The 25,108-nt window shown below is 49.0% G+C and overlaps 10 protein-coding genes across 10 annotated transcripts; 6 read left to right on the top strand and 4 right to left on the bottom strand.

Moving 5' to 3' along the window:
* Positions 1–113: 113 nt before the first annotated feature.
* On the bottom strand, positions 114–749 carry TRV_03590 (uncharacterized protein; the record flags this gene model as incomplete). The annotated part of the gene is made up of 1 exon (XM_003022222.1): positions 114–749. The coding sequence occupies one exon, from the start codon at positions 747–749 to the stop codon at positions 114–116; it is 636 nt and encodes a 211-aa protein (XP_003022268.1).
* A 2,208-nt stretch (positions 750–2,957) lies between these two features.
* Positions 2,958–4,955, top strand: TRV_03589 (uncharacterized protein; the record flags this gene model as incomplete). Its single annotated transcript, XM_003022221.1, has 3 exons — positions 2,958–3,263; positions 3,318–4,796; positions 4,863–4,955. 3 exons carry the CDS (start codon positions 2,958–2,960, stop codon positions 4,953–4,955), a joined length of 1,878 nt encoding a protein of 625 aa, XP_003022267.1.
* Positions 4,956–5,398: 443 nt separating this feature from the next.
* Positions 5,399–6,949, bottom strand: TRV_03588 (uncharacterized protein; the record flags this gene model as incomplete). Its single annotated transcript, XM_003022220.1, has 1 exon — positions 5,399–6,949. One exon carries the CDS (start codon positions 6,947–6,949, stop codon positions 5,399–5,401), a length of 1,551 nt encoding a protein of 516 aa, XP_003022266.1.
* A 3,124-nt stretch (positions 6,950–10,073) lies between these two features.
* Positions 10,074–11,937, top strand: TRV_03587 (uncharacterized protein; the record flags this gene model as incomplete). The annotated part of the gene is made up of 4 exons (XM_003022219.1): positions 10,074–10,115; positions 10,280–10,384; positions 10,552–11,157; positions 11,335–11,937. 4 exons carry the CDS (start codon positions 10,074–10,076, stop codon positions 11,935–11,937), a joined length of 1,356 nt encoding a protein of 451 aa, XP_003022265.1.
* A 948-nt stretch (positions 11,938–12,885) lies between these two features.
* TRV_03586 (uncharacterized protein) lies at positions 12,886–13,212 on the bottom strand (the record flags this gene model as incomplete). Its single annotated transcript, XM_003022218.1, has 1 exon — positions 12,886–13,212. The coding sequence occupies one exon, from the start codon at positions 13,210–13,212 to the stop codon at positions 12,886–12,888; it is 327 nt and encodes a 108-aa protein (XP_003022264.1).
* Positions 13,213–14,542: 1,330 nt separating this feature from the next.
* Positions 14,543–16,013, top strand: TRV_03585 (uncharacterized protein; the record flags this gene model as incomplete). Its single annotated transcript, XM_003022217.1, has 4 exons — positions 14,543–14,700; positions 14,790–15,502; positions 15,567–15,881; positions 16,003–16,013. The coding sequence occupies 4 exons, from the start codon at positions 14,543–14,545 to the stop codon at positions 16,011–16,013; spliced, it is 1,197 nt and encodes a 398-aa protein (XP_003022263.1).
* Positions 16,014–17,437: 1,424 nt separating this feature from the next.
* TRV_03584 (uncharacterized protein) lies at positions 17,438–18,936 on the bottom strand (the record flags this gene model as incomplete). The annotated part of the gene is made up of 3 exons (XM_003022216.1): positions 17,438–18,419; positions 18,475–18,683; positions 18,742–18,936. 3 exons carry the CDS (start codon positions 18,934–18,936, stop codon positions 17,438–17,440), a joined length of 1,386 nt encoding a protein of 461 aa, XP_003022262.1.
* Positions 18,937–19,937: 1,001 nt separating this feature from the next.
* Positions 19,938–21,255, top strand: TRV_03583 (uncharacterized protein; the record flags this gene model as incomplete). The annotated part of the gene is made up of 3 exons (XM_003022215.1): positions 19,938–20,326; positions 20,401–20,902; positions 20,962–21,255. 3 exons carry the CDS (start codon positions 19,938–19,940, stop codon positions 21,253–21,255), a joined length of 1,185 nt encoding a protein of 394 aa, XP_003022261.1.
* Positions 21,256–21,749: 494 nt separating this feature from the next.
* On the top strand, positions 21,750–22,879 carry TRV_03582 (uncharacterized protein; the record flags this gene model as incomplete). The annotated part of the gene is made up of 3 exons (XM_003022214.1): positions 21,750–21,766; positions 21,854–22,484; positions 22,583–22,879. The coding sequence occupies 3 exons, from the start codon at positions 21,750–21,752 to the stop codon at positions 22,877–22,879; spliced, it is 945 nt and encodes a 314-aa protein (XP_003022260.1).
* Positions 22,880–24,542: 1,663 nt separating this feature from the next.
* On the top strand, positions 24,543–24,803 carry TRV_03581 (uncharacterized protein; the record flags this gene model as incomplete). The annotated part of the gene is made up of 1 exon (XM_003022213.1): positions 24,543–24,803. A coding segment is annotated over one exon (261 nt), but the record flags the coding sequence as incomplete, so codon positions are not given.
* Positions 24,804–25,108: the final 305 nt, after the last annotated feature.

Below are 25,108 nucleotides of genomic sequence, written 5' to 3'. Positions count from 1 at the left end.
GAGTATTCAACTTAGCAGCAACTCTGGACAAGAAAGTAACTCACAGCTTCAAGCCCAACACATCAATCATCTCTGTGCCGGAGCCCTCGTCAAATGATTAACTAGTTAATGGGCTATGCGGCAGCTGGCTGAGAGTTAACCTTGGCCTCTGTGGTGCCAGACTTGGATTTAAAAGTCATCGTCTCATTGGCATTGATAACCAACTCAGTCACCTCGTTTGCATCCTCGTCCCGCAACTGATGACGCACTAATCCCTCTAGGCTGTTCGAATTAAATGCTCGATCCGTCGTTGACCTTGCCAGCGCAGTAGCTAGCTGTGCGCCTTTAGAACCTGGCTCGCTGCCTGTAGCGAGGGCTTCTTCAACCCTCTGGATCTCCTCTCGAGACTGCTTGTCTAGCATATCGACCGGAAACCCCGACTCGCTTGGTTCGCAGTGCCAGAGCGCCTGCAGGTCCTCGCTGTACCAGACGGCAAGCCACGAGCTGTCACCGCCAGCATCGGAACTGGAGCCAGAACCAGCTGGGTATTCGACTTCCATTTCAGGCACGGATGCTTTGCCCGGCTGCACCATCGCCCATTCTTGATGGCTCTTGTGGCCATTGCTGCTGCACTTGTGAATCACCGAGATGGCAACGATAGGCCTGGTGGTATTGTTCACTACTCTCACACGGGCTCTTTTCGTGTTTTCCGCTTGCCCAGACACCAGATTAGCGGCTCCTGTCATGGCAGACTTGATTGAGGCGAGCATGTTTGTGCCTTGACCAAGGAGAAACGCCTTGAATGTGCGTCGCGAGATTCTGCTTCTTCTTCTTCTTCTTCTTCTTCTTCTTTTTTAATGAAGAGATTTTGCACGGCAGTTCTCTTGAGCTCCGGCGCAGACAATCACATTATATACAACCCTCGAATAACGGCTCGAAGGCTAGCTAACTCGAGGTAGTGAATGACTCTGTCTCGCATGACAGGATCTGCCGCTTCTTGACTATCATTGCCAAATTGTACGGCCCGGTCCAAGTATATCCAGGTCGACCCATCGAATCAAACTGGGGAAAGATCCGGATCTGCACGGGTACTTACCTTGTTTCGATGCAGGAAGGACCACATGGTTTCACGCCTTTGGTCTTGACCTGCCTTCTATTGTATATCAGGCGGAAGATGGCCCCGATAAGGTTGATCATCCTGACCTCCTTTCTAGTATTCCCGGATCGCAAGGTCTCTCTCTTGTCCATAAAGTTATCGAAGTAATATGAACAAGATGCGTCGTTCTGAATACATGCGCATGAATCAAACCGTTCATCAACACCGGTTCCAGGAAAGTTGGAAGTTTCCCAGCAATGAATTGGCCGGACTTCCGTACACCTTCTAGAATCACGAGGTATCGGTGCTTAGCACATTCAAGTCTAAGGGACCTATAGATATGATTGCGTTGGTGATACAACTGCAACTGCGACGTAGCAGGGAACATTTCCAGGGATAGAGAACGAGCAGCACGTCTAGAATAGCTCTTATAATGACTCGAATGAATTCAATACATGAGTTATCACACCGGAACGTTCCAAAGATTATAATAGTCATATTAGTTCCCGGTAGATATCAGAAACAAGCTTACTGCCTGTTCGAAGATAGCCTGCTGACCGTTTCTGTCTCGGTAGTCTATTTCTCGCATGACTGGGAGTTGTCAATTCAAAGAACTACCTTTCTCGACGTTTGTAACTATGACTATCGCAGTTCATGCTTTTGACTGAATATCAAGCATGGTTAACCCAGGTAAGATTAAGGAATCCAAAAACTGGGATTTGAAAGGTCTTGAAGTATACCTGCTTCCTAACCGAAAAACACTCTTTCGCATTCACACGTTCTAACAGCTCAATATTAAACCGTGTGGATCACTTGAGGCTAAGTATGTGGACGACAGCAGGGTATCACAATGATGGCGTTGTACTCGGGTAGCCTCTCTTTTCTCATAAACATCAACATAGTCCTTCTATAATGCAGCCCTTGTGGCATACATCCACAACATAGGTTTCATCTACCAAGCTCCATCTTAACCCTCACTTATCGGCCTCGTCTTCATTTGCATCGTCGTTGTTGTCGTTGTTGTCATTGTTGTCGTCGTCGATTTCGTTCGTCAAAATAAAAGTCAAAGTAAAAATAAGAACGACGGCACGTGACATCAAGCACGGGCCACCCGCTGCGACTAAAAACCTCCATCAAAAGCATCCAAAGCATCAAAAGCGCTCAAGAAGAAATGCAAGAAAAGTGGCAGCGGACGTGAAGTGAGACAACACAGAGGATATTCCCAGAGATGACTGCTTGGCCGTGCTAAGCATACGCACCGACCGCCCTTTGAACCCGTTTACAGCGCTGGTCCTCTACCGTTTCTTTGCTTTTACCAGGATAGGACGTGTGTAAGAGAAGCAGGATGTATAATCCATACCAAGGTAAGGAGGACTGGCCAATTTACTTACTTGTTTCGAATGCTAACCGTTTGTCTATAGCTACAGGGCCATATGGCCAACCGCCAGATTTTGGGAGCTATCCTGGCGCGCCCCCAGGCCTTGGTGGTGAGCTTCGCCTGTCCTCCTTAGTCCCCTTTGACCGCGTAATTTGCACATTGTATAGCTAACCCGTGGTTTCTTATCGTTGAAAAGGTCCGCCAGGATTGGCACCTCCGGGTATGGCACCTCCAGGGACCGGTGCACCACCGGGAATGCAGCAGCACAACGCCCAACAGCCAGGCCGGCCCGGCGGCTTTCCACCAAACTTCCAGCCTCCCGCGAACATGCCAAATATCAATTTCTCCGCGCCTGTAATTCGCCTAGGGACTTCAGGCCCTCCTAAATCGACGACTCCGCATGAAATTGGTCGTGAGCGGGGTGGAGATGTGGGAGGGCGCAGGGGAGGCCAGCACCACGCAGCTTCAATAGAATCGCAGCGTCAGAATATACGCGAAGCGATCATGCAGCTGCAACCGCCGACAAAGGATGAAATTGTACGCACAATTTTTGTTAGTGGTATAACTGAAGGCACAGGTGGTGACGAAGGCGTTGAACGCATTCTGCGATCGGCGGGTAACCTCAGGCGCTGGATTCGGGCAACTGATGCGGACAATAAGCCTTGCAAGTTTGGTTTTGCAGAGTACGAGGACCCAGAAAGTCTTAATACTGCTGTCGAGGTGCTAAGGGATATCGAAGTTCCTGTCAACAAACAGCGGCCGTCTGACGGTGAAAAGGATGATGAAGAAGTTGAAATGAGTAAACTAATGGTAAGCTTATATATCCTATTATTATTTTTCTTTATAGTACTAACAAGTTTGTAGGTTGTTGTCGATGATAGCTCCCTTAAATACCTTGAGCAGTATGAATCCAACAATACCCAAGAACCGGAAGCAGTACATTCACGTCTCGAAACTGCGAGAAAGAATCTTGCGGCTGTTTTAGCAGAACTTACCAACCCTTCCGCTCAAGCCAAAGGGGAGGGGGTGGATAAGGATGGTGATACGGCGATGGGCGATGGAGAAAAGCAGGCTGATGGTACTTCTGCTGAAGTGATTACCATTCCGATCACTGTGGAGGATGAGCTTTCAGATATCCCTGCTGAAATGAGAGAAACTGTTGCAAAGGAGATTGCGGCGTTCCGTGAAAGGAGCAACCGTCGGGATCTCGAGCGACTGAAGCGAGAAGAGGAGATCGAGTCTCTAGAGCGAGCTAGGAATGCTGGCCATTCGCGTTCGAACAGACTGTCGTCTCCGTCGCGTTCAACGTCTGGCCCTGCTGGCGGCGCTAATGGGATCCCACTTGGGCCCCGTGATAGAAGTGTACCAAATGCCCCATCTGGACCAAAGGGATATGGACACCAAATCCCAAAGGACTACCAAAAGGGTGTATCGTTTGTCAACAATGAAACGGAGATTATTCCGGAAGAGGACGATACTGATGCAAGCGATTCTGAGGTAGAAAGAAGGCACCAGGAGAAGCGAAATGCAGAACTGGAGAAACAAGCCTTAGATCAGGAAAGACGGTGGCTAAACCGCGAACGAAGCAGGACAGCTGCTGTGGAGAGAGAAAAGAATCGAGAGCGGGAAGAAGGACAGCGTGCGGAAGAAGAGAAGCGAGCTATGGCAAAACGGTTACGGGAGTGGAATGATGATACGGAAGCAAGCCGGAAGGTAGAAGAATACTATGCTGACCGTGGAGTGTGGATTCGCAAGCGTGCTACATTCCGAAATCGGGAGGCCGCCATGGACGAAGCCGACAGAGCGGCCGAGGAGCGAGAAAAGGCTAAAGAAGCCCAGCAACAAGAACAAGCTCGCGGTATGGCAGAAGACTTCCTCGCCCGCCAAGCTCAGGAGATGGAATCTCGCACCCAGCCGCGCAAGGAGCCTCAGCGATTCAAGTTGGCCCTTGGAGCCGCTGCTCAGAAAGCTCAACGAAGGACCGTTGCTGAAGTTGAGGGTCTGCTTGAAGACGAAGAAGATTCCTCTGCAACTGCCAGACGCCCCCTGACAGATATCAAATTCGATTCTATTGCCGAAACTGCAGGACTCACTGATGAAGAACGTGCTCAGGCTGCCAGGCAACTCGCAGCCGAGATCCCTTCAGATAAAGAAGGTCTCTGGCAGTGGGATGTTAAGTGGGAGTTTGTGGACGAGGCAGTCCTTAGCGACCAGCTCAAACCTTTCGTTGAGAAGAAGATCATGGAGTATCTCGGTGTCCAGGAACAGATGCTGGTTGATGTTGTGGAGGAGCATATCCGGAAGCGAGGTAACCCTCAGGATCTCGTGGAGCAGCTTGAAGGGGTAAGTTTTCCATATCCTTGTTATTTATTGTCTCTATCAGACCTGCTAACGTATTTATTCAACTAGGCACTTGATGAAGAGGCGGAGGTTCTGGTGAAGAAGCTGTGGCGTATGATTGTGTTCTTCTCCGAGAGCGAAAAGAGAGGCCTCTCAGGCTAGTTCTTAGTATATGTTGTTTCTCCTCTCGGAGATATCTGTAAACTAGAAATGAAACTACTGACAATTTTTTCTGTTCTTTGTTTGCTTTATTGGTTTTGGCTAAAGGCATATAACTTCCACTGCAAGAATTACGAAACAATTGGTGAGCTCGATTAGCTTGCGGATCAGATAAGATAAAAATAAATTTAACCATGCAAACTTTACAACCTTACAACAACATCACTATATTAATCACATTTGACAAGTCAATCCAGAAATAAGCTGAAGAGAATAGACATATAAATCAATGAATGCTCAAATGCTTCGTGATTCGTGTCCTATGCAGTCATCAACCGTTTACTTCACAAACGCCGTTTTGAAACAATACCCAAATTTTTCCAAAAGTCATTATCACATATCCTCCAATCATTAACCATTATTGGTCGTCAAAAGAAAACCATCGACTAGCAATGTGGCCGTGGTTTGAGGTCCGTCTCAGTCGGTATATTATCGATAAATCCGTGTGCGAATTGAAGGAATCGGAAACAGTCCGCAAAATTGGTCATTAGGCCCAGGGAGATACGAATGCCTCCACCGGTTTTCATACCCATGTCAAGCAGGAATTCGTCAAAGGTCTTCGGGTTGCCCTCTTGCTCCTTCGCTGCTGCTTCTTGGTTGAATGCGTTGAGCAGAGCTTCTTCAGTGAGGTAGAATGCAGCTTCACTGGCGCCGGGGTTGCAGAAGCATCCTGTGCGGAGAGAAAGATTAATAGGGAGAGCGCGTTTGTCCACAACACGCTCATCTATGACGCGGCCAGTAGGATCGAAGAAGTTCAGGGTTATAGTTCCGCCGCGGTTGACGGTGTTCTGGGGTCCGTATACGATAACGACGCGTTGGCCGTTAGAATGGCGGAGTTCGAGGAGGCGATCGATGAGCCAGCCGGCGAGCAACTTGACACGGCTACTGATAGTCTCCATGCCGATGCTGGATAGATGGTTAAGCCCGATCTCGACGGCGGGAAGACCGAAGAAATCGACACTACCATCTTCGAATACTTCGTGCCACTTCCGAGCCGCAACCGGATTCTGGCCCCCGTTGGAGCTGTCGGTGCTATCAAGCAAAGTCATGGTCATGGTAGGGACTTTTCCACTTGATACCCATGGGCGCTGGAGTTTCGCCAACGTTTGTTTGCGAGCTATCAGACAGCCGATACCAGAGGGATACCCAAACATCTTGTAAAACGAAATTGGGACAAAATCGGGATGCCATTGGGACAAGTCTAGACGATTCGCCGGAACAAAGCTGGCAGCGTCTAGGACAACATCCCATCCATGAGCTTGGGCTTCTTCAATCCATTTCAACGAATGCTGGACACCGCTGAAATTTGATTGGGCAGGATATGCAAAGAGTCGATGGCTATCGGAGCTGGTGCAGATCGACTTTTTTAGGAACGCCTCATCTATATTCAGGTTCGGTGGCATAACAGGTACATGGGTGATGGGTGTTCCCTTGCCACGGGCAAATTCCCGAAGTCCCTGAACAGAATTGTGGTTGTCCCACAAGAGGAGCAGTTCGCCTTGCGGCGTAAATGGGTAGGATTCTCCTACCAGCTTGAGAGCATGGGATGCGTTGGCTGTGAAGATGAGCTCATACTCGTCCGGAGAGGCGCGGAAGAATGAAAGGACGTGTTCTCTGATTCGCTGGATTGCAGCTGCGTTCGAAGTCGAGCTGGAGTCGCTGTAGATGCTGGACCGAAGCAGGTCGAAGTGTGTTCGGAGCTGCTTCTCACCGTACAAGCCTGCGCCAGTATAGTCTAGATACACATGGTCCTTCAAGGGTGTGTACTCTGTTGCACGCAGGGTATCGATCTCCTTCGTCTCTTCAAACGTCGGGCTAGCCCTTCTGAAATGCCGTTCAGCTTTCTTCAGTGCCCGGCGTTGCTTCCACTTGGTTAATAGTCGGGGTCTTCGGCGCTCCTGATCCTCAGGTAGCTGACGGCTTATGCAGGAACCCATGCTTCAAGGAGAAAACAAAATAAAACAAAGAATCAAAAGACAACACAATCGCTATTAACTGCAGAAAGAAGACAAATGTCATGGGGGCTGGAATAAGGGTGAAGAAAAATGACCTCCCAGCATAGACCATGCCTGGTATTTAAGGAGGTCGCCCAATTGTTCGACCGAGCAGCACAGCGGCTGCTTGCCCGTTGGCATGCATCTTCCACCCCCCACCCCGTCACCTGAACAGGTAGTAGCTCAGGGAACGGAGCCTGGCGTATATGCATGGGTTCAACTTGGATGCAGGTTACTCCGTACCCTCGACTTCGACCAAATTCCCCGGTCGAGGCGCTTCGTAAAGCGTTCCCGATCGGGGTTAGCGCCTCCGCTAGCGTGTCTCATTATAGACGGGACTCTCCGCTTGGACCTTCACTTAAACCTTAATATGGCTCCACTCTTTCGTATTAGCTAATCTATATCTATTTATTTGTTTTCCCAGGCCTTAGTATCAAATTATCCTGAAAGGAAAGGACTTAACCCACGCCATATTAATAATTCGCCATAACATCGCAGTTATACACGAGAAAAGCAAGGCTTTAGCCTTCCTTTTTTTTTTTTTTTTTTTTTTTTTTTTGGTGATGTTAGTATCTCTTGCACCACTTGTGGCCATTTGATGCTCTGACAAGCTCGTTCCTGGTACGGAGTATTTGGGACGGATCTTCTGCTTGATGCAGCCATGTTCCGTTCTCCGGACCTTCATGCTCGAGCTACCGACTCAACGCGTCATCTCCATTGCTCCAGCGCATCCTGTGGCACGAAATCAATAAGACAAAATATGTGCCAAGATCTTTCTCTACGCAGGTTTCGTCGTGATGCAATCGATTCCCCTGAAACGACCCCAAAAAAATATTGGCAGGCGAGGCGGCTCCGAATACCATATCACATTCGGCCATACCCGTCCAAAGAGCTCCTGAAGAGGCAATAATAGCGTCAGCGTTCCGTTCATTTTAGGTATTAAAGCTAGGGGCTCCGCCTAAGGTCCTTACAAGGCGGGAACCACAGGGACCGGCCTTGCCCTCTAAGAAAATATAAAGGTCTTATCTCAACTCGGCTCATAACGTGGCGGCGCGTTCACAGTTCCGTCTCCAAGAGATTGGCTCGCTTTTTGAGGCAGAAGATGGTCATGTTTGGGTGACGAACTATCTATCGCGAGACTAGTAGCTAGGACAGAGCCAGCTTGAGCGAGTTACCCCTAGGGCCAGTCTCCCCTGAGAAGAAATACATTAGCGCCCTGACCGCGTTGTAGCCGGAGATTACTACGTACAATAACATGAAAGTGGATGCAAGAGACCCCTCCGGGCGTTAACCATGAATTTCCTTTGCAAAAATATTCATGGATGGAAGTATAGTCTCTTTGTCTGACTTACTTCCTCTGTCCGTCTGTTGGCCCTGTTCATGGGCGCCTGGCCTTCAGCAATCCCAATACGAACGAACTTCTTAGATACTATATACGGAGTACAGCCTTAGAGCATTAACTATTCGGGTCTCGTCCCTGCAGCAGTCACAGTGGACCTTCAGGGGTATATAGTCACCCCTATATTATTGTACAGAGTACACCCAGGTTTATCTAGGATGCAACCTGCTGCTGGCGGTTGATCCTTCCACCATGGACTTGTTCAGGAACCCCATGCTCTACCTGGGATCTTCGTCGCCTATTCAAGGGTTATTCTTCCAGGGAGAAAGGACCAGCATCTACCTCATGGTTCGGTTTACACATCGATTAACCGACCAGAGGCCATTCTTAAAACGTCCTTCCAAAATAAGGCTCTTGTTTCTGTGGAGCTGCGAGCACTTTCACTGTTAACTAACAATGATTTCACAGCCCCTTAATGCCCCTTAAATGCTTAGGAAGTCAACTTAAGATGTGATATGACTAATCATCCTTAATTATGACCCTATTTTTAGTAATGAGCCACCACTAGTGGTTGTTGATTGGCCAATAAGACTGAACAAAAAACAATTAACTGGCCAATAGGAGCGTAGCGCTTCGGAAATCGTTGATATGCAAATGATTGCCCTATTAGGCAATGTACCGGGCCATCAAAAATACATCGCGAAGTCTTTTTCAACTTTCATCCTTTGACACCCCGATATATTCGCTTCACTTCCCGGCTTGCTGGCCTTGCAGGGCTTGCATGCACGAAAAAAACTTGGCCTGCCAGCATGCATATCAGAGTGGCTTCGCTGTTAACTTAACTGCTTGGAAGAGTCTCGCCTCGTTCCCAGTCAAAGCTCCACCGTCTGGCGTCCTGGAGATGGCCTGCATCGGGAGCAGCCACCGCAGCCAATGGATGGCCATCGGTACGAATTATTGAGCATATTACGTCGTGCTGCAGACGGCCGTCGGGCGAGTGCTTTTACGCTTTTCTCAGTTAATTTGACAGCATACGATCCTGACCTCAACATGGGTGCTGGTACTGGTACTAGATGCAGACGCATGCAACACGGCTGCTTCAAGGATGCAACGCGGCCACGGCAAGACCAAGGAACCAGGGAAAATGCCGCGTTGAGACATTTATAAAGCAATGCTGCTATGAAAAGGGGGCCAACAGCTGAAGGGATGTCTATATATAAGTATGTCTATGGGGCCAATGTTTCTGTTTCTTTAATTAGAGGCATCCGTTCACTAACCTTTACCTAGGCTTTAACTGATTTACCTTGCCTCTACCGAGCCCGAGCCTTTGAACTAGAGACCATTTCACTGGCTTTAACCGGCCTTGCTCTTGCCGGGCCTTTTCCCGGGCTTTTCCCCTCCTCCCCGCCTCTGCAGGCCCTTGCTAGGCTTTGCCTTAGGCCTTGCTTTGGCTTCCCTGGGCAGCGCAAGGACCCAGAAGCCACCGGCCATCTCTCCACCGTTTAGCGCCCGCTTACTTATATAACGAACTTACGAGCGGGCCGAGAAACCAGAAAAGGTGACAGGTCGCATCTCTGCCGCACCATTTTCCACATCTGAGATAGCATCAAGCGCAAAAAAAGAGCCAAATCTTCGATCACCCAGAGGGATCTTGCAGTAGTTCAAACGGAGTGCATCAACAGCAAATCCCACAGCCGCATACGCAGTTTTCGAGACAAGACGGCCAGCATGAAGATCACGGGCTTCACTTCGCACGATGTGCGCTTCCCTGTATGTTACTATGCCTTTTACTTGTTGCTTACTTTCTGGGGGCCGGGAGAGGATCTCCCTTTACTCACGACGGAATACTCCGTATCTACTCCGTGCCTTATGGCCTTGTCCTATAGTGTTCCTTCGCTAATGACTTGCGCCTGACCATTGGGAATTACTCTTAGACATCGCTGGACAACACTGGCTCTGATGCTATGAATGCAGCTACTGACTACTCGGCCGCCTACTGCGTGCTACAGACTGACTCGACCCACACAGGTCATGGCATGGTATGTATGTGGCCACCTTGTCCTGTACAGCAAAATAATGCGCCTTGACTTGTCATTGCCTCTCAGCTTTGATCGCTCACCCAAACCGTCGGGTCTACCCTTTGCTTTTTTGCCTTTTTTTTCATGTTCCGCTCCTGCAGGCTGACTAGAGAATATCGCCCGTAAAGACTTTTACCATCGGCCGAGGTAATGAGATTGTTTGCACGGCCATTGATGCGCTGGCAACACTACTGGTTGGAAAAGAGCTCGAATCTCTAACCGCTGATTGGGGCAAGACATGGCGCTATCTGGTGTCTGACAGCCAGCTAAGATGGATCGGCCCTGAAAAGGGCGTCATCCACCTTGCGCTCGGAGCCATCGTCAACGCTCTGTGGGATCTATGGGCAAAGACCCTCAACAAGCCTGTCTGGAGAGTTGTCGCGGACATGACGCCCGAAGAAGTGGTGACATGCATTGACTTTAGATACATTACTGACGCCCTTACACCTGAGGAAGCCATCAAGTTACTCCGGGAGGTGGAGCCTGGCAAGAGGCAGAGAATTGAGGAGGCGGAAAGTAACCAAGCAGTTCCGGCATATACGACCAGTGCTGGCTGGCTCGGCTACAATGAGGAGAAGGTGAAGAGCCTGCTTGAGAAGAGTGTCCAGGATGGGTACCGTTATTTCAAACTGAAAGTTGGCGGAGACCTGGACATGGATAAACGGCGATTGGCGATCGCTCGGGATGCCATTGGATACGACAAGGGAAATGTTCTGATGATCGATGCCAATCAGGTATGTCAACCCATTTTTTGTCATCTTTCTTGTCAAGACCATTTGCCCTATACGGATGACCTTTCGCCTAAATAAGCGAACTACACATTTATACAAAGCAACAGTCCTACGACTCAGAAGTATATGGTCAAGCCAGATTGATAGTCATCATTCCAGAGTTATTAACTGTGCGTTTAGGTGTGGTCAGTTCCCGAGGCCATCTCTCATATGAAAGAACTTGCACAGTTCAAGCCGTGGTTTATCGAAGAGCCCACTTCTCCAGACGACATTCTAGGCCATGCAGCCATCCGTGAAGCCCTTCAAGACACGCCTCACGGCGCCATTGGAGTCGCAACCGGAGAAATGTGCCAAAATCGTGTGATGTTTAAACAATTCCTCCAGTCAGGCGCTCTGTCAGTCGTCCAGCCGGATGCATGCCGAGTTGGCGGCGTCAACGAATGTCTAGCCATCCTACTACTGGCTCGTAAATTTGGTGTCCCTGTCGTGCCCCATTCAGGAGGCGTAGGCCTGCCGGAGTACACCCAGCATTTGAGTACGATCGACTATGTGGTGATGACGGGGAAGAAGAGTGTGCTGGAGTATGTGGACCACTTACATGAGCATTTCGAATATCCGGCTCGGGTGCGGAACGGGTATTACGTTACCCCCATGGAGCCTGGGTATAGTGTGCAGATGAAGGCACATAGCATGGAAAAATACTCCTTTCCGGGGGAAGATGGAAAGAGCTGGTGGAGATCTGAAGAGGCGAAGCCAGTCTTGCAGCGTGCTCGTGTGGTTTGATCCAACAGTTGATATAAGTTACTAGTTATCTGTAATCCTCAATTTATGGGCCCGGCCCCATATATGCTCCGTGACTAGTGGCTTACTCTGGCCTATATTTTATCGAGGCGTACCAGCATATCAGAAATCTATTGATTTTCCAGGTAGGGGTATGGAAATAATTAATTGAACTATTTCATAGCAGACGGCCTGTTGGTTGGTAATCAGAGGCGTGGCCCCCTGCCCTCCAGGAATGCGGCCAGTGAATGAAATAACTCTGAGACTCAGGTAATAATTATTTGTTCTAGAAAAAAGCCGGGGTATCGTATCCCTGCAAGTGTTGGCTGATGAGAGGCGAAATATATGCATCGGAGCGAGGGGGGCCAAACGATGACCTTGTAGGAAAAAAACGCCCCCTAGACAGCCCACATATACAGCAATGCGGGAGATCTTGACGCTGTACTCCGTACAGAGTACAGAGTACTCCGCAATTATCCTGGCATTGACGGCGACCTTGGGCCAGTCAGATTCGCAGGAGAGATAAACGGAAATCAAAGTGCGTATACGTACAATTGCACTGTATTTTAATTGCCCGTCGCAAAAAAAAGGCGCATATATCGCCGGAGTCAACTTTAACATAACAGAAGAGGACTAGATCCAAAGATGAAGCCACAAGATAAACATACTTCCACCGGAAGCCAGTTCCAGGTCTACCAGAGCCATAAGGCTGTAGCTTCAGAGTTGGGAGGTGGACTGTGACACCACATGTAGAGATACCCAATATTGTACATACTCATAAGTATACACTCACCGAGAACATGTGAACTACCGCCACTGGATTCCAAAAATTTTTGATCCGGACTTCTTGCCCGCACCGGCGTTCTCGAGATAAACTCGGCGATGACCTAGATTCATTCAATCATTCAGCCGCGCACTTTGGTACACAAGGCTGAGGATAAGGATGGAAGTTCAATCCTTTCGCTTACCTTTAACATCTAGAGCGAGGAGGTGGTATTCGAAATCACTCTGTCCAGCCAGCTTGACCAGGTGGACCAACACCACACCATCGTTGAGTGGGCCGCTGACCTGTGATGGTTTGTTAGGTGTGAGAATTCGGTCAAATGGACCACGGGGAAGATGATGACGTACGTGGAAATTCATCCTCATATGCTCGTTGCCTTTACTATCTTTGTCAATTGTGGTGCTTAAAGGATTGGTTAGCAGCCGTTGCGTCTCCGTATTTGCAGGCGTTGGGCTGTTTACGCAATTGGACGGTTTCTCGTCCACTTGTTCCATGATGTCTCCCCATAGGCTCGGATCTGCTTCCTATCTCCAAGGAGAGCCAAACATTCCTCGCTATCTTTCACGCGATTCACTGCACGATTGAATTGGTTCGTCTTGCTGTCAGGCGCAAATACGTCGAGGTATAGAAACGTGAAAACTCCGCACTGCAATCGATACCCCAATTAGTATATATTTCTCATAATCCCTCCGTATTAGGCAGCTCAAATAGCTGCAGTAGTCTCCATACTAACCGTCATCGCAGCCCCGGCCAAAATGACGAGAAAATTGACAGATTGCTGTGTAGCTCGTGCAGCCTTTTCTGCACGCGAAAGTTGTCCCCATTTGACCGTACCGTCATCGCTGGCTACAGTAATCGACTTCCTCGTTGACTGTCCATTCTTCGAGCCACCTAGACTGCTCTGGCTTGCATAACGGTTATATCGTATAAGGATTGGAGTAACCAGGCTGCTGCTGCTGCTGCTGCTGCTGTTCCGGGCCAGGCGCACGAGCAGAGAATCAGGTCGAAGCGGGCGAAATCGGGCTGGAGGACTCATGATGCTGTAAATGAACCATTATCTGTCAGAATATCAATTCCCAATGCTTCCATGAGCTGCCCTTCAGCTCACCATCTTCCTCTTCGTCTTTTCTTCCCCGTCGTTGCTATGTCTGAAGCAAAAAGCTCGAAATTCTGCTTCTTCCGCCGTCTGGAACCCTTTAAACTTACATAAGCAATAGATTATGTCATCTGCTTATCCCATTCTTACATCAGCCGTATCTCTTATATACCACGTGATCTCCAAAAACGGTAAGGTGCGGCGAGGGCGGCCAGAGTGGCAGAATCGACGCTTTTACGAAGTTGAAACTCCTTTTTTTTTTTGATGTCTTTTCGCCTTCAACGACTTCGCTCTTTTGCTAGGCCTGCTGCCGCTGCTCAGAACCCCGGAGACGATACCAGGCACACTGCAGAACCTGACCATGAGTGCTACAAAGGCGCAGTCTCAGAAAATCTTTGAGAAACTAAAGACCAAACCCGCAAACAAGGTACCGTGTCTCTCTCCCCGCCATTCCGCTTCTCCGCCCCTGGCAGTTCCAACGGCTACTAACATCAGCTAGATATGTTTTGATTGCGGGTCGAAGAACCCGACGTGGTCGTCGGTTCCCTTTGGAATATACCTTTGCCTTGACTGTTCGTCGAATCATCGAAACCTCGGCGTCCATATCTCATTCGTTCGCTCAACCAATCTTGACCGTGTGTTTCACCGCCCATTACAGATCCCCGGTGTCGATCGCACATGCTAATGGGACATTGATTATAGAATGGCAATGGGAACAGCTACGCGTTATGAAAGTGGGCGGAAATGAGTCGGCTACCAAATATTTCCAGTCACATGGCGGGACAGCTGCGTTAAACAGCAAGGACTCCAAAATAAAGTATACCTCCAGTGCAGCGGTGAAGTACAAAGAAGAATTGAAGCGGCGAGCAGCTCAAGATGCAGAAGAGTATGTCTTGCATCCCTGTCTGAATGGACTTTTGGCACCGGTCATGTGGTGTAAATGCTTGTAGTCCTCATGTGGCTAACTTAATGTAGGTATCCTGAGGAGGTAGTGATCACGGACGTGGCTGCAACAGCTACCCCAGAAGGATCATCCACACCCGCTGGCGATCCGGATGATGATTTTTTTTCATCTTGGGACAAGCCATCCATCAAAAGACCAAGCAACCCCCCTTCACGTGTTGGCACACCGTCCTCTGGAGGCCGCAGCTCGCCTTTCCTCACTCCGGGGCCCAACGGTAACGGATCGCGACCCAAATCTCCACTTTCTAGCACTGAAAAGGGCAATGCTTCTTCTCCCCCTGTCGCTGTCCGGACGGCAACAGCTGTCCGCAAGGGACCAGCTGCCACTGGAAAGAAAACATCAGTTCTCGGGGCCAAGAAAGGACCTAAGCTGGGCGCAAAGAAAGTTGTTGGAGCAGAGGCTATTGATTTTGACGAGGCAGAGAGAAAGGCAAAAGAAGAAGCGGAGAGAATTGCAAAATTGGGGTACGATCCTGAGTCTGAAAGGGCTGAAGAGGAGGCTGCTACAAAGGGGAAATCTGCTTCATCCATAGTTTCTCCTACTCCAATAAGCCCCAGAACTAGCTTTGGAACCACACGGAGTCATGACCGGAGTGCAAGTGAGGTTGAGAGATTGGGCATGGGCATGGGACGCCTTGGCTTTGGTCAAGTTGGAAAGCCTAAGGCTCCAGCTCCAAAGAAGCTGGGATTCGGTGCTGTTGGACATGCTAATTCCGCAGTTGATGGTACGTGTAACCTGCTAATTCATCCATTTTTTCTTTGCTTTAATCACTAACGAATTCCATGCAGATGAAGAATTAGAGCAAACAAGATCCAAATTCGGCAACCAGAAGGGTATTTCGTCGGATGAGTTTTTCGGCAGAGAGCAGTTTGACCCCGTAGCTCAGGCCGAGGCTAAGACTCGACTCAGCAACTTTGAAGGCGCTACTTCGATATCAAGCAATGCTTACTTTGGCCGCCCTGAAGATGAACTTCCGGCTGGTGACGATTACGGCGACTTGGAAACGGCAGCTAAGGACTTTGTTCGGAAATTCGGGATTACCGCGGGCGATGATCTTGAGAATTTGACCAACTTGGTTGGTGATGGCGCTGTTAGACTTCATGGTACGTGAGGATTTAACCGTTTATCTCACTGAAATTCCATTTCATTATATACACAGTCTGACTTTTTTTTTTTTTTTTTTTTTTTTTTTCTTACAGGCGCTATCCGTCATTATCTCAATAGCTGAGTCTTAAGTGCGGTTTCAGAGAAATTTACTATTAATCCTCTTCTTCCCATAAGTCATGATTCATCCCCAATTTCACTTTTAGTATTTGGGCGCTCTCTTTCTCTCAAGCAAGTTTCCTCTCTAGCATCATGGAGTTTTTTCGGTCTGCTACTTTCCTAGCAAAAAGGCAGAGGGCAACTCTCGGCTTGGATTCCACCATGGGATGCTCTTGACCACTACTTGGGTCCAATCATAGCTTATGGGAGTTGGGAATATGTACTTGGAGGTAGGTGGGCAAGATGTGTTTTATGGTTTGTGATCAGTGAATTAATGCGTGTGTGTGTACTTATTCGTTTCTCAACCCTCGCCTTCTAGGGGCTTTTTCTTCTTTTTTGCCCCGTTTGTATTCGTTGAACACTCAATGTTGGCCTTGCAGTCTCGGTGCTCTTTCTGTTGGGCGATTTAAAAATGTATTTAGAATAGTTTGAATGACTTTATGTGTTCCAGTTGCCTGCATTTTCCTATACTCCAAGTTTGATTGATGCCTAGACGTGAATAATTGTCTGTTCTAGCATGATATCAATTGGACATGTACGTAATCCCCGTCTAGTACCTAGAATATCTAAGGGGGAAACTACATCTGACTTTTCAACAGATCTTTAGATTGGCAATATAGCATGATTTAAATTTCTCTATTGCAATTCAACATAGCCAGAATTTCTATGGAAAATATGAGAACAAATAACCGAGAACCAAGCTATCTATTGTGTAGATGGATTTTGAATCTGAGGCTCAGACTGCATTTAGCTTAAAAGTTAATACCCTCGTCAGTAATTGAGATGATACTCCTGAGATTGGTAATTAGAAATTGGTCATCAGCTAGGGTGACTGCTGAGTAAATTCCCCAATATTAACCTAGTTATTAAGTGATCCTCTGAGCTACGAAATATCCGATCAAGGTTATCATTTTTAGTAAGGCCTGCAATTACTATTACTTTGTACCCCTGGACTTCCCAAATAAGCTGGCGGTCCAGGTGGTTAAATCTAAGTTTCGGCCCGCTAGCACAGGCCTCAACTTTGCTTCCGTCAATTAGAATTGAAGCTGTTATTTACTTAATAATCACGGCGATAGATTGACGTTAATTAGGGGCTACATGATCAAAATAATAATCAGATATGAGAGAAACACCTACTCTATAGGGGCCGTATTCCTACGCTAATAGCTTCAAACTGAAGGGCTTAGTTGTCCGGGCTAACGCTCTCTAATTTGGACAGTAGAGTAAGAATTGCTGGCATTATTGAACGCTGAATCATGTATGAAGGGGAACGAGGCCTGGACGATGCTAAGATACGCGTAGGGCCAGATGCAACTATCCTAGATCAAGTATATTATACCACTATATCTACAGAGATTCCGGGTCCAAGGCATAATATCGCCTCAATGCCCCGGGGTTACAAGCTCGGCCTGAAGATGGCATCAGCCATACGAGTAACCTGAGCCATCTCGCTGACATCGTGTACACGAACAATGTCAGCTCCACCGCTTATGGCCGCCGTAACAGCCGCAGCAGTACCCCAAGTGCGTTCACCAGCCTTCTTGACTCCCGTGATACGACCAACAAACCCCTTTCTACTGACTCCCACGAGCCAAGGCATATACTTAAGCTCCTCTGCCTGCCTTAACTGGTCAAGGTTTCTGAGAATGGTCAAATTCTGGTCCTGTGTTTTGGCAAAGCCTACACCCGGGTCGGCAATGATGCGCCATCGTCGAACACCTGCCTGTTCAGCGGCATTAACACGTTCAGCTAGTTCAGATTGGATTCCGGCTAGCACACCGTCAGGGTAATGCGTGAGTTTGTTCATTGTCTTTGGTGTTCCTCGCGTATGTGAGAGCATGACTGTTTTCTGCAGTCGGGCCATAGTAGGAAGCATCTCTGGGTCGAGGAGGCCAGCCGATATATCGTTTATTATATCCGCACCTGCATTGACAGCTGCTTCGGCTACATTAGCACGGTATGTGTCAATGCTGATTGCGATCTTCGACGCTTCAGGCAGAGATCTGATGAGTTCTATAACTGGTATAACACGGGATAATTCTTCTGCTTCAGTGACTGGTTCAGCGTTGGGGCGAGTGCTTTCGCCTCCTACATCAATAATGGAGACTCCGGCATCTATATATGCCTTGACTGTTTCAAGGAGTGCAGTTGGGTCTGTGGAAGAGTGGATCCCGCCATCAGAGAAGGAGTCCGGGGTGACGTTGAGGACTGCCATTAGAAGCGTGTTACGGGAGGGCTTTGTAGGGGTGATTGGGGGAAGGCCTGCGGGCATTGGTATCATCGCTATTGGGGGAGGGTTAGATGGAGGAAGAGCTTGTAAGTGAGAGGTATACGTTTTGCCTTCCCCCTCGACCAGCGGGTATTTATTGGGTATCAGCCTGGGTTATTGTTAGTATCGATGTTGGTATGGGGTGGGAGGGTAAATGGTCTTACTGGCAGAGGGGACGTAAGACAAATTCTCGCTCGAGCATGAGCTTATGGGGAACAATTAACCGGTCGTTGGAGACGGTTTCATGGCCATATAGGAGGATATCCAGGTCAATGTTACGAGGGCCCTTATCTATAACCTTGCGTCTTCCCATGTCAATCTCTATCGATTGTAGGGTATCCAGTAATTCCATGGGGCTTTTTGAAGTTTCGACCTACCCAAGTGTTAGAAGAAAAAAAAACACTGCTATTAAAGCGAGATCAACTACTTACCTCGCATGCCCCATTGAGGAAAGTCCCCTGATCCACCACATACATCGGAGCAGTCTCGAAAAGAGAACTAGTTCTCCTGATCTTAATGCCTCGCGCCTCCATCTCTCTACATGCTTCTTCGATCATAGCTACACGGTCTCCCAGGTTGCTTCCAAGAGCAATGAAGGCTCGCTGAGTGGGGTGTGGAGTGGCCATAGCGGATGTAGACACCAACCGGCAACCATGTCCAATTCTCCCAGCGGTAGCAAATGGGCTAGAGGAAATATTGCAACAAGTTGGTCTGGTCTGCAGTCCCGGTGCTTGAAGTGAACCATGCTTCTGCCTGCATTGAGTACCGTGGTTCAAAGACCTATCGCGGTGGGACAGCGTGCCTTGGGAGTACTCCCTTAATGATACAGCTCTAAAAGTGACAGCTGCACGCCCAACATAATGCCTCCCCGACGCGGATACGGTATGCTTAACCAAACAAGGGGTCCTTTGCTATTGTTAGTCTAAGATATCTATGTTCACCTAGGGGGTATAGAAGAAGAGTAGCAAAAAAAAAAAGTAAATCCCTACACGATGACACCGCTGTAACAGACTCGAGCACTAGGCCTCTCACCGAGCGAGCCCAGGGAGCCAGCAAGACCTCGACCCGGGCGACAAAGAAGGCTCATCTCTTCCGTTTGCTGTTGAGCTCGCCGTCAAGCTCGTCGTCGTTCCATCCATGTTTTGGCCCCATCGGAGATTTGTCTGCTTAGTCATCACTCTAGTTATAGATGATCCGACGGCGAGATGGTCTCGGAGGCCATAACTAACTTAGCGGAAGAGATAATAGTTACAAAAGCAGCGTAAGAAGACTCTCTGGACTGCTATGCGGGCTACGAGGAGTCTCCTCCCAGCTGCTGGACACGGCCGTGTTCGACCATCGGCGCAGCTCGTCCTGCTGCTGCTCCCCCGGCCTCCTGGGCTGCACCTCGTATGACTGTCAGGTGAAGCTCGGCTAGTTCGTGCGTTTACCCCAGGGCGCCGCCGTCGAGCCGAGGCTCTTTTTCACAGGATAAAAACTGCGCCAGCCGCCAACAACCCTTCGTTCGTCGACTTCTTCGCTTCTGTCTCCCTCTACTCCTGCGACTCTGCGACTCTTGCTACCGCTACAGGACTCCGTCTGACTATATATACTCGTCTTTTCAGAGCAGTGCTATCACTCTCCAGCCATGGCTTCTCCACGTAAGTTTGCGACCCGCCCTCCAGAACGGTACCTGGCCCAGGAACGACACCAGGACGACTCGAAGACTTTCTCACGGGAGAACGAGACTGCTGACCAGGCTATGGCGGACACAGAACAGATCAAGACTCCTCTCACGGAACTCCTGAAGATCAGGCACCCCGTCCTGCTGGCTGGCATGAACGTTGCGGCCGGTCCTAAGCTCGCTGCGGCTGTCACAAACGCTGGTGGACTGGGTGTTATTGGCGGCCTCGGCTACACCCCAGACATGTTGAGAGAGCAGGTAGAGGAGATCAAGAGTCACCTCGTCGACAAGAACGCTCCGTTTGGTGTCGATCTGTTGCTCCCACAGGTTGGAGGCAACGCTCGAAAGACCAAGTTTGTTTACCCTGGTCCTGGGATGCCGTACCGAGGTTCGTTCTTTTGCTAACGGATATTACTTCAATTTCTAGCTACGACTACACCAAGGGAAAGCTTGACGAGCTGATCACCGTTGTTATCGAGAGCGGCACCAAGCTGTTCGTCTCTGCCGTCGGTGTGCCACCAAAGCATGTCGTTGACCGACTGCACGCGGCTGGAATCCTTTATATGAACATGATCGGCCACCCCAAGCATGTACAGAAGTGTCTCGACGTTGGTGTCGACATCATCTGCGCCCAGGGTGGTGAGGGTGGTGGCCACACCGGAGACGTCCCTACCAGCATCCTTATCCCTACCGTGGCTAAGCTCTGCCAGGGCAAGACCAGCCCCATGACCGGCCAGCCCGTCCAGGTTGTTGCTGCCGGCGGTATCTTCAACGGCCAGAGCGTTGCCTCTGCCCTCATGCTCGGTGCTTCCGGTGTCTGGGTTGGTACTCGATTCATCCTTGCTGATGAGGCCGGTGCCCCCAAGGACCACCAAGAGGCCGTCCGCACCGCCGGTTTCGACGACAACGTCCGAACAATCATCTTCACTGTATGTATTTTGTTCTCCCATTTTTCCGGTTTCTGCCAGCTCTTACTAACATGTTCTAGGGCCGGCCTATGCGAGTCCGCAACAACGCATACATCACCAACTGGGAGGAGAACCGTGCCGAGGAGATCAAGAAGCTCACCAGCAAGGGTATCATCCCTGTCGAGCACGACTTTGAACACATGGAGGATATTGACGACGAGACTATCGACAACGCCCGTCCTCACCTCATGGGCAAGGCCGCCGCTGTGGTTAACGAGAAGAAACCAGCCAAGGATATCGTCGACGAGCTCGTCAATGACGCTGTCTCCTGGCTCAAGAAGGGCAACGGCTACCTCACCAAACCTAAGCTGTAGACTTTTTTTCACTTTCTTCTCCCCCTTCTTCTGTTGTTCTTTTTGTTTTTTAACGACGTCTCATGCCGGTAGATCGGCGTTTTCATGTGCGTTGGGCCTTTGAAAGATTGCTCGTACACTTGATCCTTCACGGGAGATGACTGCTTTTACACACTAGCATGCATTTTCCCGCTGTATATATCCCAATTTAAACTATTTATCCATCCGTATTTCTTTCCACCTTGGACTCAATAATTCTCCTCCTTAGAACAAATTGTTTGTGTCAAAAAGTATTAAAATTTGGTAGGAGCATTTTTAACGTTTCTGTGATTACATAATCTATCGCGGGCACAAAGATAACTAAACTCCACGAAATCTGATATCAAAATTAGTTTTGTAGAGAAAAAGACACGAACAGTCGAGCTGCTTAATCAAACCACAGTGCTGCACCTTGCTATCTCCAGTCTTGAAAGAACCAGTGGAAGGAGAGAATATTTACAGAAAGAGAGTTCAAAATGGCACAGCCCCCAAAGTACGTGGAGAGAATACCCCCCCAGAGCCGCCACAGCGCAATTTCTCAAGTATTCGCTTTGAAATAACACTAACACTCTCTTTACAGGGCAGCTGACTGGGCTGACGACGAGGAATTCGATGATTCCAACGCCCTCCCGCCCCAGCAAGTACTTACAAACAAAGACGGCACCAAGACCGTGATATCATACCGCTTCGACGACGATGGCAAGAAAGTCAAGACCACCCGTCGCATCCGCACAACAGTCGTCAAAGAGCACGTCAACCCCCGCGTAGCTGAGCGAAGAGGATGGGCTAAATTCGGTCTGGAGAAGGGCCATCCGCCAGGTCCTTCGTTCGATACCACCTCCGTCGGAGAGAACATTATATTCCGCCCCAGCGTGAACTGGAAGGCTCAGGCTAAGGAGGTTGAAAAGGAGGGCGAGAAGGGCAGTTTGAAGGAACAGTTGAAGGACAAGAAGGTCAAATGTCGAATTTGTAACGGCGAGCATTTCACTGCGAGATGTCCGTTCAAAGATACCATGGCACCTGTGGACGAGGGTGCTGGAGGTGCGGGTATGGATATGGATGGTGGCGATGATAAGCCAGCTCCTGGTGGACTGGGCCAGAGCGGAGGAAGCTATGTTCCTCCTGCTATGAGGAAAGGCGGTGCTGGTGTTGGTGATAAGATGGGTGGCAAGTATGAGAGAGACGACCTGGCGACGCTGCGTGTTACCAATGTGAGTGATATCCCAACTAATTATATATCTGGGCACTGTTCTGTGAGGATATCTTCGTTGGCTAACCTGTTCCTCTTTTCTTCTCTTCAATCGACTAGGTTTCCGAGCTGGCTGAAGAACAAGAACTTCGCGATATGTTTGAGCGGTTCGGACGAGTCACGCGAGTTTTCCTTGCTAAGGACAGAGAAACGAATATGGCCAAGGGCTTTGCTTTCATCAGTTTTGCGGACAGGAGTGATGCTGCTCGTGCTTGTGACAAGATGGACGGCTGTAAGTTGATGCATTTCGTCTTTTTGGTCCCTCCATTTGAACATGAAACTAATGCGTGTGTAGTTGGTTATCGACACTTGATTCTTCGAGTCGAATTCGCTAAGAAGAGCGCGGACTCCAAATAATGACTCTCATTCAATCCTCTACCATGACGCCATCTATCTTCATCCTGCCCTCCTGCTCTTTTTCTTTTCATTGGGATATGGGATCCAAGCTGTTGTTTATAATGTCTCGATAAAATTGCATTTCATTCCACGCTCTACTCTCTGCGAATCAATGGCCTAATGCTAATGATATAAAAGCACTGCCTCCTTTCCACTTCCCACCCACCCACACACCCTTTTCCCTTTACATCTCCTATGGTTATTCGAAGTCAATCGTCGGTCATGTACCACGCTACACATAGAGAGGATGATGGTTCCGTGTAGGTGTCACCGTTTCTGATATTCGATATTCGTGAGTCCTTCACAAGAGTGCCATCCTCGTGAGCTTTATTGTTGGGCTGCTATGGATTGCCATGCCGCCGTGCCATGCCATAACAATCCACGCCTATCTTAGTGCTGTGTCAGGGCTCTTGAGGATGGAAACACCATTCCTTCGCCATGTGGTTGTGAACCATGATACCGACACGCTTTGCGGTGTCATGGAACGCCGTTGAGGGTGGTGGAGGCTTAACTCTGTCTTTCTGTTTCTGCTTGTTGGGCTTGGTGATATACGGGTGGATATGTATGCGATGTCACTGCCGCATAGACGGACAATTTGAGATGGTGGAAGAAGAGACCTGCAGCTCTGGTATAAGCGCTTCACACTGTTTCTATCAGACGTCTGAAGACAGCATGGACAAACGGGCATCGTTGATATCCAGCCCTATGATATATAGATTCTTTGGCCTTGTATAGGGCTGAGGTTCAGGTTATGCACCTGCCCCTGGTCAGGAGATACCTGTATAAAAAGCTTGTTTGTAGTGACGTTGTAGTCATGTTTATATTACTGTGCGTATGTGTACACTTTGTCTGTCTCTACCGGCAAGCAAGTACTTTGATATCTTGTAGAAGGCGAGGTCACATTAAGTTTTGCCTCCTGCATCAGGTAGCATAGGTACCTACAGGCACCCCCCAGCACCTCCTCAATGCCACATTTAATACCTCTTTGATATCTCCCGCAAACAAAACCATCCCGCGGAAAAGAAAACTGTTCAACGGCGATCATGGAATAGAGTATATCTGATATGCTCATAACCCTAATATATTATCAGCTGAACATAGCCCCCGTTCCCCATACATGCGCATGGAGGAGGCAATATACGGATCCGAGTAAGATTCGTAAGCCGTCCCAGATGCAACCCTTCCTCTGCTCGATGGGTTAATAGCCATGGAGGAGTCTGGATTTTGCGGGATTATTTTTGTCCTCTAAGAAATCAATTTCCCCCAGACTTGCTTCCATTCATCCTCTGGCTTTGGATCTCAGCTCGTCTTGCCGGATAGCCGAAACAGGATAGTGGTTTGGGGTTGGGAAGGCTGAGCGAACCAGGAGGCAAGGCGTCCATCTGCAGGTCATAGCACCTTGATATCGAACTGAGATCTAGGTAATATTCGACAAGGCTCCCGCGCGGGGAGAGTATAATCTGAAGCGGCCAAGAAGGTCAGTGGGTAGACCTGAGTGAGCCTGGATCTTCCCTTCGAAACGCTCTGCCACTTCCCTGGCCCCTTCGTGATTCGTGCCCCGTCGCTCTCTAAGTTTGGTAGCGATTTTGATCCCAGAGGGCCGAAGGTCGGTCTTGTCCGAAGCATGAGTGAGGAGAAGGAAAGGGGGAAAAAGAAAAGGAAGAGTAAAACAAAAGAAAAGAAACCAAGGGTTGAAGCTCGGCCTGGGCAAAACGTAACGTCAGAGATAGCAACTCCAGACGGGGTACGGAACACACCTTTTTGGCAAAGGCAAGCAAGGAATGACAGGGCAAATTTGCAACTCTCTCCCGTCTGGTTCGCCCCCCACCACCGCAAGAAGATCAAGGAGAGGGCGAAAAGTGAAGGAGCCGTTATGGAGCATGGGGTATGGGGAGAGAAGATCGGAACACGATAGGAATAATAAACGGTAGGCTGCATTGGGTTATTGTAGGGAAGTAGTCAGCAGCAGACGTACGTGTACGTTGTCGAAAATAGCTGGCCATGACGGTTAACCACCTGCGAGGCATAGTTATTTGTTATACCACAGGAACATGGACCCTTACCTTTCATCGTGATACGGTATACCCAGCGATATCATATTATCTCCCTCTCATCTAGCTTTGACTGCTCGCCTCTTTTGCCCTTGACATAGTAGCGTGTGACATTTGCACCGCCAATCATGCATCACCA

Source organism: Trichophyton verrucosum (assembly GCF_000151505.1).
Source record: "Trichophyton verrucosum HKI 0517 chromosome Unknown contig00296_1.f1.exp, whole genome shotgun sequence".
Classification (NCBI taxonomy): domain Eukaryota; kingdom Fungi; phylum Ascomycota; class Eurotiomycetes; order Onygenales; family Arthrodermataceae; genus Trichophyton; species Trichophyton verrucosum.
This window is presented reverse-complemented; position numbering and strand designations above follow the sequence as displayed.